Genomic DNA, 13,483 nt, shown 5'->3' with positions numbered 1-13,483 from the left:
TTTTGTGCCAAGTTTTTCTTCTTTTTATGTCGATTAAGGGAGCGTGATACGTGCAATAATTTCTTCTTTTTTTTTGCGTCCAGAACTTTTTGTTCTCTTTCTTCCTCCTGTTTGTTCACCAACCCTCCTCCTTTTCCTCTCTCTTCTTCTTTATTGTTCTCCAATATGATAAGGAGACAGCTGGATGCAGCTGCAGAGGGAGGAAAAGAGAAGATAGCACAGATAGAGAGATAGTATATGGACAGGCCTAGCTTGTCACCTGTTGTGCCGAAACCCACTTGTTTAGAAAGTCGAATCCATCTTTCCTCTCTCAGGTTTCCGCAAACAACCTCAGCTGTCAGAGAGTCACGGAGCTCTGTTGTCTCCCTCCATCCATCTCTCATCCACCTCTCATTTATCTCTCACGGCTCCCGATCACAAAGAAAGGTCGACTTTCAGCAGTTTGCTCTCCAGCTATAGGCCTCAGCGGCTTTGAATGCCTCCTAGGGGAAATGCTTTCCTTTGCCAACAACAAACTGGTTTCATAAAATCGTATCCTCATTTCCTATTAAAGGCCAAAGTAATTTTATTTGTGTTGTGCGGTTTAATAAACTGCCCAGTAAAACTTTGTCTGAGCAGAGAGGCGTGACGGGACTGCAGGTGAGGATCAGAGGACACCATAACTGAGAGGTGACTGCAACAATGATCTATCACAACAACAGTCTTTAATGTTCACTGTGGATGATGACAGAGGTGAGAAATGTGGCCTGATAAACACACACACACACACCCACACACACACCCATACCCACAGCCATTAAGCCGGCTGACAAATGTGCAATCATCTCTGCCAATGTTTTGTGTCACATGCATGAATGCTGCAGCTACAGCGACCGTCACGTGACAATGCCAAGATGGCCGCTTTGCATATATGTACAGCTGAACCATCTGTGAAAAGGTCACACTCAGCGTGAGTCTTTGAGGACGGAGGTGGAGAGGGGACAGGAAGCCCAGGGTGGCGTTCACACTCTCATTCCACATGAATAACCACTGATCCCAGAGCTGAGACAGGATGTGGCATTTCTCTCTATAATTGTGACCTTTGACCTGCTGGCCGACGACGCTGCTGTATCAGTGCATCGCCAAGAAAAGGCAGAAGTGAAATGAGGTGAAAGACAGAGGAATTAGATAAATATCTATTGTCTAAAGAGGAAGTGAAGCTCTCTGTCTTTGTCTTCAACCTAACAATTATATGTTTTTATTAGCAATTACTGTAATACAGTATGAGAACAAAAACAAATGAGTGTTTTCTCACAATGTTTCTTCAAAACCAACTTTTAAAGTGTAAAAAAGCACAAAATAATTTTCCTGTGGATTTAATTTTCTGAGATTTGATGATAAAAAATGATAATATGCATTCATTTAACAGAGAAAGCAAACAAATGAAACCTAATTTCAGATTAAAGGGGCAATCTTGCTTTTAATTATGTATTATTTAGACTGTTTTTTTTCTCCTTGTATTTATTGTCATGACAACAGATGCCACACTTGCTGTAACCTTTATGCGTTATCTGTGAATCATGTCCAGTCACATCCTGCTGACGCGTATGGGCACATTGCCGTGTATCGCAGACGACACAACAACATTTTGACATGTAGCCGTAGAAGATGAATAATATAATTTCATCTGACACTGTTGAGCTGGGTTTGTGTTTTGTTTTTCACCGGTTTGCCAGTGGAAAATGTGTGTATGAAACTGTATTTATACAAATGCGTGTGTGTGTACATGACTAACCTAAGGTAACACCTGTTCACCCTGCATGACTGCAAGTCTATATGTGTCTGTGTCTCTGTTTTTTTTTTGGGTGTGTGGCTGACGGGGTGCGAGTGATGCAACATCTGTATCCTGTGCCATCTTATGCAATAGGAAAGTTTACGATGGCGGTGAGGTTTCCCAGCGTACCCTGAAATGGCCCCGCCAAAGTGACAGGTGTTGGTGTTGGTGTGTGTGTGTGTGTTTTCTGTGTGGATACGTGTGCACAAGTGCTTCTGCAGAACTCTTTTCATCTATTTTCATGACTTACTGCCACAGAAATACTCACACAAGCATGTGACCAACGGTGAAACATGGTTGACCATATACGGTCATATGACAGGGTGTGGTGTTTGATTACCTATCTCTCTCTGTAGAGCTATATTTACTTGAATTATATTTAATTTGATCAAGTATCCATGGTGATTCTGTGTCTTTGCACAGGCTATATGAACCAAATTAATTCAATCTAGTATATAATTTAAATATATAGTTGTCACTGCACGTTATTATGGCATTTATTTTACGGTATTATACAATAAAATATACTGAAAGAAACCACTTTACTCCCAGTTTAAGGGCGGCATGGTGACATGTTAGTGTCATAGGTGTCACTGTGTCATGACCACAAATAGACCATCAGCTGTCATGACTATTTTATCATTAAAGCCACTTAAATCTTCTGCTTTTCTGTCATTTCAGTGAGATATGGTTTTACAGTAATACAGTCAAACTGAGTATCTGCTCCTGCTCCACCTGCCTGGTGAGCGAAGAGTTAAAGAAAGTACAGCTAATACCTGAACCACGCGTTTCTTTGTCTGCTCCACTTGCCATTTGTTTCAAATCTTTTTTGGCTTCAGGATATTGAGAACAATATTGAAAACCTTTATTGCAGGTCGTGCACAGAAAAATGTCATTATTATACTGTTATAAAGATCAATGTTATTTCAGCGCTCGAGTCAATATTTTGCAACTGAGCGAGAAGAGACGTGAGATGAGACTCGCACAGAAGTTGCGGAACTGGTTTTAAAGCGTTTATGGAGAGGGTTTCTGTCTTCTCTCTCTCTCTCGCTCTCTCTTTTTTGTTTTAACAGCTAATTGTGCAGTCAGTGTGCTGCAAATCAATTCTGACAGTGACGCTGGGCACTCCCTGGAATGAAAAAGGCAAATAACCAGAGGGGAGGAGAGAAAGGAGAAGAAAATGTGTAACTGTATGTATTTGCATGTGTGTGTGTGTGTGTCTGTGTGAGTCTTCCTGGCAGTGAAGGAAGCTGAAGTGACCTCACCCAGTGTGGTATCTATAGATTGGGATCTTTGCATGTGACACACATACACACACACAGTCTTCCCGAGTAATCAACACGCTTCCCACTCCACAATCAAAACCTAATGATCACTTTAAAGAGATGTGCCATACATTGTGCGACTGATCCGATAATTCGCCAGCCTCTCTCCACTCTCCACTCTCTCTCTCTGCTATCTGTGTGTATTTATGAAGCCATTTCTTGTAATCACAGATCGCCCTATAATCACAGACTGTTCGCTTTACGTCGTGGCAATTTCTTCCGCCGCGGCATTTTTCGTCTCTCTCGCCAAAATCCTGCGGTGATTATCTGTCATTACAGCCCCAATCTGAGCGTAGATAGATACAGCGGCGGCAGAGAGGTGGTGGGACGGGGGGGGGAAGAAGCGAGAAGTCCAGATAGTCATTGAGGTCATGGAAACTTGCCTTGTTGTTGTTGTTTATCGAGCACAAAGATGGAGAAGAAGGAGGCGGAGGGTGAAGTCTGCCCGTCCAAGAACAAGTTTGCCACAGGTAACGCCTGCGCTGTGGGCCAATCAGACAGCTGGGCTTTAGGTGAAAGGTCAAGAAGCCAGGAGATCACACACACACACACACACACACACACACACACACACACACACACGTGCATGTGCGTGAGCTGTATCTGGGTTTCTGCCATCTTAAGTGTACAGTCAGAGCTCCCGACAGATGCATCATTGACTCATTAAATGGTGCCAGTGCAGATGTGACTGAGCAGGTGGGCCTCGCCTGCTGAAAGAGGATTAAGACACAAGATTTGCGTATGTGTGTCTGTCTGTGTGTGTCTGTCTGTGCGTGTGTGTGTATCTCAGCGGTAATGCGACCTTGTCCTGAGCTCTAGCCATGGCAGGAAAACAGATCTGCTGAAAAGAATCGGAGGAAGTACACAATACACTCCCCACAGACACACACATACACACAGACATGGTGTGAGAGGATTATATATATACACACAGTACATCTCCCTACGTACACACAGGCTGAGCACAAGCCGTTCACAATGCTCTGTATGCCTGTGACAACTTGAATCATCTCGCTTGTCAGTCAGACGCTGAACATCCACACACACACACACACACACACACACAGAGGCAACACGCACATTCTAGACACAATTGACGCGAAAACTGCAGGTCTCGTCGTCCAAAGTAGGGCACTGCAGCGCCCATCACTCAAGGACGTCACACAGCGGGAGAGCTTTCATTGAAAAGTGCTGTGCAATTACCGGCCTCCATTGCTGCCGTGCGCCTCGGTCTTCCTGTGCGGGGACCGGCTCCCCAGACACAGTAAAGGGTCATTATCGGTGCCTGAATGGAGATGACGCCACCTGCAGCCGCCGCGGGCTGAAATACCCTGCCGGTCACCTCTGTGAGGGGCGGTTGCATCACCCTGGTGATCGGGGGACATTACTGGCTATATTTACCGTCACTAATGGATGAGATATTAGATGTTCTGTTCTGTTCTGTGGAAAAAAACTGGCCAATTTGTGATTGTGAACATTTGAAACACTGGTGGTTATTTCTGCACACAACAGGAGACAGGGGTTCTGAATGTTTTTCGTTTTTTTGGTCATGTTAGCAGCATGGCTCTGTCGATTTTGTGAGGTCAAGATGTCTCTTAGGTTGGATATTTCTAAATGTTCATCTCTAACAGTCACATATACACATGGATTAGGATGGAGCCTGTAGTTCGCTTTCAATTCGTTTGTATTTCTGCACGAATCATGGAAATGTACAGATATGGGCCAAGGTAGCAGTACTTCCAGGAAACCATGGGGGCAGTGTTGAGCAGTGTATGGCACATAGTTCAGGCTAAACCAGCAAAACATAACAAAGAAGAAACGTCTTTTCCAGGAAAGAGTGTGGAAGTTGGTGAGAAATTATGAACAAATATGCTAATATAACGGGAACTGATTGTTAATGGGACAGCAGCGGAGGAGAAGTGGCGGGGGACGCCCTCTAGTGGATACACTGTTGAACGTTCATCACAACATGAAGGACTAACTAGGTTTAGTTTAGTTTATTTATTTGGTTGATAAAAAAAGAAGAGACTGACTGTATGCATAGATTGGTCAGTAACACATGCAACCAAAAGGTGTAGGCTGAAGCAATAGCTTATTATGCCTATCCTTTGTACATAAGATTTCCATTTACATAGTGAAAATAAAGAACATTGAAATAAAAACAAACCAAAAGTGACTGTTGTAATGTATTAAAAGTACAGATCTATGTTCATATGCAAAATAAGTGTTAATTAGCCTTAATATGACATTATATGCAGATGATGAGTTGATATCCTTTAGAGTTGTGAGTTGATTGGGGTTTTAATTCAGTTTTGTCTGTGTTTATTGAAAAGAGAGGGAGATCTGATGTACTCGCTAACCCTTCCCCAACATCTACACAAGCTCACAGCTGACTCCACAGACTTGGTTGTTGTTGGGTTTCATGTGAGCATATTAAAGCGAGCGGTGTGTTTTTCCCAAGTAAGTCTGGCTTCGGCGCTGAAGCCTTTCAGGCAGCCAAAGAGAAAAGTTAACAAAAGCAACAAAACAACAAAAACAAAAGAGAAAAAAGAGAATAAATAGCACGAGGGAGGATACCAACACCTGCGTTTCTGGGCCTTTGGAAAGTACCCCCTCCCACACACACACACCACACACCACACCACACACGCACGCACGCACATACACACACACACGCACACACACTCCTGTGAAGAAAAGTGCTGTGTTCTTTCACTCATCACCATAGATACCCAGCAGAAGTTCTCCAAAGGGCCCTCGCAACCCCACAAAGTTGCCAAAGCCTCGCCATTCTGCGTAACCGCCGGCAACAATACATACACTTGTTTGGCCCATTCGTTTTGTAGGTCTCCTTTGTGTATTAGGATGAAGAGAGTGAGCGAGTGAGTGAAGGAGGGAGGGGGGGGAGGAGGAGAGAGGCTGTTTTCTATGCTGGTTTTAGACACTTTCTCGGGGGCAGCGTGGGCAAAGATGGAGGGGCACATCTGAAGCTCAGCCAGACAGAGGCCTACAGCAACAGCCGGTGTGTGTGTGCATGTGCATGTGTGTGTGCATTTGTGCATGTGTGTGTGTGTCGACATATCTCTGTACCTGTGTGATGTTTGTTTGGGTTGATAATCAGAGCATTTTTTTTTTTTTTTTTTTACTCCTGTTTCCCTCTGTATACGTCCAAACCCCATGCCTTTCTCTCTTTGCCCTGACCTATAATCCCCCTATCCTTCAATACCCCACTGGCCCATTGTCCCAGACGCCACACACTGAATAACACACACTCATGCACACACACACACACACACACACACACACACACACTGAATAACACACACTCATGCACACACACACACACACACACACACACACACACACTGAATAACACACACTCATGCACACACACACACAGCGTTGAAGCCTGCTCCATTGTCCTGCCACTGCTGGCCTAAGTCCTAATGCTGCATTGGACTCATGCCCATGTAAACAAGCTCCCTGCCTGTCTGTCCGTCCGTCTTTCTGCCTGTCTGTCCGTCCATCTCTCCGCTCCTCCTGTTTGCGTCTATTCATGTCACTGTGATCACTCTTTTCACTTTATTATCCGCTCTTCGTCTCTCCTTCTCCTCCTCCTCCTCCTCGATCTTCATGTCCGACTCCTCTCCCACTCCTCTCCTCTCTCTCTCGCTCTGTTCATGCTGTTGTGCTCTCTAAGCTGGGCTGAGCAATTAGTTAATGTACCCTCCACCCCAGGGGTGTTTCTGGCACAGCCGACCAGCCTAGTGCTCGTCTGCGTCTGCGAGTGTGTGTTAGTGTATGTGTGAGGGTGAGTGTGCATGTGCATGTGTGTGTGTATGGGGCTTTGGCACTGCCACTGAGTGGGGTTTCTGGGCTAACGGCGGCCTGTCCAGAGTGTTTTTGGCGCTGGCAGCCTTTTGGACAGCTCTCACCTCTCCTCTCTGCACGTCCACTCAACCATAGTAGGCAGCCCTCTGTCCGGAGCGCTAGTAAACAACCTTTTAATTACCATGGGGAAAGACCCAAATGTCTAAGAGATCAATTCATCCCAGTTATGCACAGTTTTGGCCTGTACTGATTGATTATACTGTGTTTGGCCCATTATAAAACATCGCTGCCCAGTCTAAATAGCCATTCATTTAGTTTTGGCTTCCAGTGGTCATTCATTTCTGTGAGGAAATATTCAAAATCCTAGAATATTTTTAACCAAACAGATTCATTCAGCATCATCTGCACCATAAAAAAAAGAAAAACGGTTGAAACTTTCCTTTAATTTCCGCATTTCAATCTGCATTGGGGCCATTTCAACAGGATAACATATTGAAAACATAACCTTGAGTTACAGGAGATGCTGAGTCTGAAATAAACAACACGTTGACATAGAAACGATCAGGAAATACAATATAGGGCACCACAGAGGTTAGTTAATGCAAGTATCACAATATAAAGTGATACAATACAGCCTGAGGACATAAAGGTGCACTGAGCTTTGTTGCTTTCCTGTTTCCACTGGCCTCTTTTGAGAGAAAGCAACAACAAAATCTGCTCAGAAATTCCAGTCGTGTCGACTCTCTCCACGCCGCAGTTTAATCCGAGCCCCGACTCTGGTGCCTTTCAAGCCATGTTTGGCCCTGCGAGGGTGTAAAAGGGCAGGCAGGCGCCTCGCTGGACACCTCTGTACTTTTCCAAAGGCTTGAAGGACGCTCAGCATGCGTATCCACTCAGCACAAACAACAAAGGGAAGAGAGTGTGTCACAAAGGGGGGGGACCAGAACCAGCATGGTCGGAGACAGTTAGCTCTGCGTACCATACAGTGGGGGGACAAGTGGAAATGTGAGTGTGCGTGAGTCTATTTTATGTGTATGTGTATGTGTGTGCACATGATTGATTGTCAGCTGAATCCCATTAACAGGAAAGGAACCAATAAGGGCATCTTACAGTTATTGGATATAACCAATTCAGCTTAGTGTAATAACAGCACGAGTGAGGCTTGTGACGCACATCTCTGCCCTTGGCCTTCCTGCTTCCTGCACAGGCTCCAGCTTGAACCTCTTTTTTTTTTTTTTCTTCTTTCTGTTTTTTTTTTTTTTTGCCTTGGCAGCATTAGGTCATGGTTGTGCACAATACATGTAGACAGCTAATGGCCAATGGCTAGGTCAAGTAGGGGGATGTAGCCCTTGTGTGTGCGTGCGCATAATGATTAGCGTGTGCACGTTCGTCTGAAATGTAATGCAACCGGGCATAGCCAGAAGGACAAAAGACGAGACAGCAGCTCGACCTTTCACCTCCCCCACCCCCATCCTCACTCACACACACAAACACGGGGCAAAATGTTTACTTGCCAATGGTTTCCTAATTCCTCTGTTTCATAAAAAAAAGAAAAAAGAAAAAAAGAACAATCTGGATGTTCATGCCCTGAAAACAGCGATGTGTATCCCAACCTCTCGCTGCGTAATTACATTTGTGCAGACAGTGGCGAGGTTGATTTTGATAGGACAGAGTTATATTTATATATTTCTGTTGTTATTCTCCTGCCCCATCGAGATATGACCCACTTCCACTGCTCGGTCTGTACGTCTGTCTGAACACACTTGGACTGTTTTTGTGGTTGTGTCTGCTCAGCATCGACGTCTCACACTGTGTTGTTTTTGTTGTGTTTGTGCGTCCTTCTTACAACTGATATTGGAGCGACGGCAGACACACAAATCCAGACGGTGTCGGCCTCCTCCTCTCCTTTCTTACATTTACTAACCGTCCTGCATTTTGTTGTTTTTTAACATGTTAAACCTGCTGCATTGTCCTCATTGTACTTCACCTTTCCTATTGAAAAACAACAGTTAAACCACAAACCAGACACAATAGTGACCGTTATCTCGACACTAGTGCATGAAACACAAAAGGAAATAAACTAATATTCATGCAGATGTGGCTGCTAACTTTAATTATAGTAGTTCACTTCAGATTGATTTGAATAAATCTGTGTCCTGCTCCACTGCAGCTGCACTGACCCACTTTTTACCAGTGCGCTGGTTAAATTTTCATCTCATCTTACATTGATTAATTTGATCTCATTCTATCACGGTTGTGAGTGTTTACACACTCGGCTGCAACTTTGCGCATTAGCTTCCTCATTAGCTCACTAGTGTGTTTGCATATGTCAGCATGTCATGTCATGTGTGTGAGTACAGTGCGTGACCGCGAACAGGATGCTGCGCTTGTGTCTGTCCTAAACCTTATGAAGAAATACACACCACAGTGGACGAGCAACAGGAACACGCTTTCTCTTCCACAGAGTTTCACCTCATTTTAAAAAAAGAAGAAAAAAAAGTCAGCACTTCTGTTTCTTGATGAAAGCTGTTTTGATTTTATGGCATTGCGATGGTTTTGTTGTGGTTTCTGGTGCTGATGCTTTGTTGTTTTTTTCCTCTCTGCCTCATAGAATTATCTACCAACACCTAACCACAGTCATCTAGACCTGTGGTTCTCAAACTTTTTTACATCAAGGACCCCTAAACTGACACAAATTAGACCACAGACCCCCAAAATTTTGAAACAAACACAAGAAATACACAGATATTTGTTCTGAGACTGAATGATGTTAGTTTTTTTAGTCAGTGTACGTTGAAATTACTGCCAATGGAAGAATTTCTGGAATAAAATGTAATATTTCTGGGGAAGAAAATTGGTAAAATGTTGAAAAAAAGTTGGAGACCCCCTTTAACCCTCTCAAGGACCCCTGGGGGTCCCCGTACCCCACTTTTGAGAACCACTGGTCTAGACTGCACCAAGTGAACAAGAATTCAAACCACTCACATACAGGTAGGAACAAAAGTAATGTATGGCCTTTTTGTATAGTTTTCATCAACATTAATGTTTTTAACAACAAAGGCTCATGCAACAGCAGAAATGTGCATAGTTTTCAAAAGTTATTATCTGAAGATGAGAGGATCAAGTTATTGAAATATTTCTGCACTTATGTGTTTTATAATGATGGTTTTCATAATGTAGTGGAGAAAACGTCTCACAGAGGGAAAATAAGGTGGGGAATCTATAATTAAAGTTATATTTCAGCACCTAAAAGCTCTTTGCAGTGACTTCGTTGTCTTCTATATGTCTATTGCGTACATGCCTGTCTTTGTATGTGTGTATGCGTGTTTATCTTTTTTCCTCGGCCCGTGCTGATGTGGCATCTGCTGTGGTCCGGGAGGTGACGGAGAGGCAGCAGCAACCTGAGCCAGGCTGGCCGAAGGCCGTCTCCGTGCCCATATGCCCACCCCGAGGACACACACACTCTCCTGGCAGGACAAACTCCCACACAGTGGATGCTTCGTTACCTCGCACGCACTCACACACACACACGAGCAAACTGCAGTTGAACGCTCATAAACACTCACGCTACAACCCGTGTGTGGTGCCACATCATCCGTGCAGGAGCGTGAAGGGAATGAAAGGGTAGCGGAGGTAACGGTGTGTGCTCTGCCAAATCACCACATAATGGACTGTTCCTGGACCATCCAACCTGCCGACCATATGGGCTCAACACATCAGTGGAGCAATGGGCCCAACACACACAGACACACTAACACACACAGACACACACGGACATTTGAGCACTGACTAACACATGTGTAAAGATCAGAGAATAGAATAGTATATCATTGTGTTGCCCATGATGGATGTGTACATTTTTAAAGGTTAATGTCTTATCAAAGTTAGAATATAGTCATTTGAGCACCAAATTACTGTAGTATCAGTCTGCAGCTGAAACACACTGTTTACAGCTGCATGAGTAAGGTTTGTTACAGTAAAATCTATGGCACCAGCTGTTATCGAGAAAATATCTAGCCTTTTATAGGGAATCTTAGTATATAACTCATATAAATAACTCTGACAGCTCTGAAAACTGACAGCTTTAACCTTGTGTTTACATTAGCTTCAAGATAGATAGATAGATAGATAGATAGATAGATAGATAGATAGATAGATAGATAGATAGATAGATAGATAGATAGATAGATAGATAGATAGATAGATAGATAGATAGATAGATAGATAGATAGATAGATAGATAGATAGATAGATAGATCATTGGTTGAGGCAAAGTCTGGCTGTGATGTTTTAAAATCTAATGATTATAGAATAAAAACAGGAATTGCAACTCAGTGGTTTGGGTTTCAACAGCCTATATAGAGGACTTGCACTTTCTGTTGCTAAAAGAAAACTTCCTGGTCTTAACTGAATGATTTGTTCTTGTAACACACACTCAAGTGTTGCAGCTCTTTTGGGGCGGCTGAATAATCTCTTCCTCGTGCGTTTTTCTTTTTTCTTTTTTAACACGCAGATTGCAGTGGAAACAGGTGTTCGTACCATTGTCCTTTCATCGCTGACAGCCTTTGTTCTGTGGGGTGGTATCATCTGTGGAGGGAGAGTTGCATCTCCTGCTAATGTATTTCATCAGCTACAGCTGTATCGGACGCTCTCCATTGGTGTGGAAATGAGGGTCGTCAAGTCGCCAAGTAGCTCCTTCATCCATATTAGAGAGACTGAGAGAGAGGAGGGAGGGTGCTCATTTATTCTGGCTCAGGTGTGAGAGCAATGTGTGTGTGAGTTTGTTTGTGTGTGAGAGAGAGAAAGACAGAGAGCACAGAGCATGAAGTTTTTCCCCCATGTCCCACTATGAGGATGGATGGCCCCATTATGGAAGGTTTTAACCCCTGACTGAGAGATTGAACCATCACAGTGTAACATTGCCATAGAGATATTATACCAAAATATGAGCTGCTGGTGCTGCAGAGATTGCATTGTGGCAGGATGGGATAATATGTTTTACAAAAAAAGTATAATAGCGAAATGATGAATAAAATATTTTTTTTATTTATTCACTCCGGTCGGCCCAGTTCGCCAATTTGGTCCAGACTGAAGTATCTCAACAATTACTGGATGGATCGCTGTGAAATTTAGGACAGACGTTCACCCTCAGGATGAAAAGTAATAACCTTCGTGATCCCTTGACTTTTCATCTAGTGCCGTTATTAGGTTGAAATTAAAATGTGGCCAAAACTTTTAGCTTATTCTCATGCACCCTCACAGAGCTGCTAGCACAGCCGTTAGTCCTTAATTCTCAAAGTCTTATCTGAACATTGTTTCATACTGTCTAATTAGTTTTACTTTATATTAGCACTTAACAAAACTAGAGCAGTTCAATTCTTTTGCCGAGCAGTCACACAGAAAGTTCCTGCAAACACACTACTAGTAGTCCACTTGAATATTTCATATAATCTATAAGCTTTTAAGACTGAATATGAGATTAAATGACTGAGATTTATTTGTTGTGGTTTGTATTTTTCCCCCCCTCCTAATCCTTAAAACTGATTGGTTTCACATAGGAGGTATTGGGATGGATGATGGCACCAGCAGCTGGTTCCCGCTTTGTCTTCAAATCCCTCATCATGTAGACAAACGGGCCCAAGCAGCTCAGTGTTTTTGTTTGAAGAACACAAGGCTCGACGTTCTTGTGTCTTTCAAGACAAACACAGCTCCATCAGACTGAATTTGTTTGGCAGGGAATTGTTCGGCGATAATGTGCGCGCGCGTGCGTGCCGGATGTGATGCCACCGGTTTGTGCAGCATTTGTACAAACTGGCCGAGGTATTTGACATTCAACCTGTTTTCAGTCCATTTTCTTAATGCTCGATTTCCCTCCCGACTGCTGCGAAGTGCTGAGCTTCACAGATAGATCAAGAGATGCAATCTAAATCTCATCTGTACATAATCATAAAAGCAGATTCAAGTGTGCGCACTCCTCGCTGGTTTTCTTCCCCCCCCACACGCTGACAATGCCCCGGCAAGTAAGCAAAACAAAAATCCCTCTAGCTTAGCGAAAAACACATTTCTGTGGGAGGAAGTCAGAAGGCAGATAATGGAATATCATAAATACAAAGCGATTCTATGTTTCCTCAATAATGGATGCTGCTGAGGGTGGCAACTCTGATTTTGGCTTTTCCTGTTCATGCAGGCACAGACCTGTTCTGTTGTTTTATAGGTTTCGGGGGATGGTGCAGAGCTTTACGCACTTACATGACCTTGTCTATGTGCTGGCACGTCTGTGTCCACGACATATACCCTTCACCACCTATAGAGATATAAATCTTTCACGACTGCCTCGCCTCCACGCATACTGCACCTCCCACCACAGGCCACACGCATGAACCATTCTTATCTTAATGGCACATATGATTAATGATGGATGCATCCTTTAATTATTCCATCCTCCTATAATTACTCTAAGTCAGTGGATACAGTTATCTCCCTCATAAATCTCTAAGCATGTTGCCCCTAATGT

General features: G+C 43.6%; 1 protein-coding gene across 1 annotated transcript in view; it reads left to right on the top strand.

The window, feature by feature from the left end:
* Nucleotides 1-3,550: 3,550 nt before the first annotated feature.
* The window catches only part of LOC311006542 (podocan), a gene marked incomplete at both ends in the record, with an annotated part of 52,734 nt that continues 42,801 nt past the window's right edge, over nucleotides 3,551-13,483 (top strand). The window contains one exon of the mRNA XM_083999388.1: nucleotides 3,551-3,608. Coding sequence (XP_083855514.1) covers nucleotides 3,551-3,608 — 58 coding nt within the window. The remainder of the gene's footprint in view (nucleotides 3,609-13,483) is intronic.

This window comes from Trachurus trachurus (assembly GCF_905171665.1).
Source record: "Trachurus trachurus genome assembly, chromosome: 23".
Classification (NCBI taxonomy): domain Eukaryota; kingdom Metazoa; phylum Chordata; class Actinopteri; order Carangiformes; family Carangidae; genus Trachurus; species Trachurus trachurus.
This window is presented reverse-complemented; position numbering and strand designations above follow the sequence as displayed.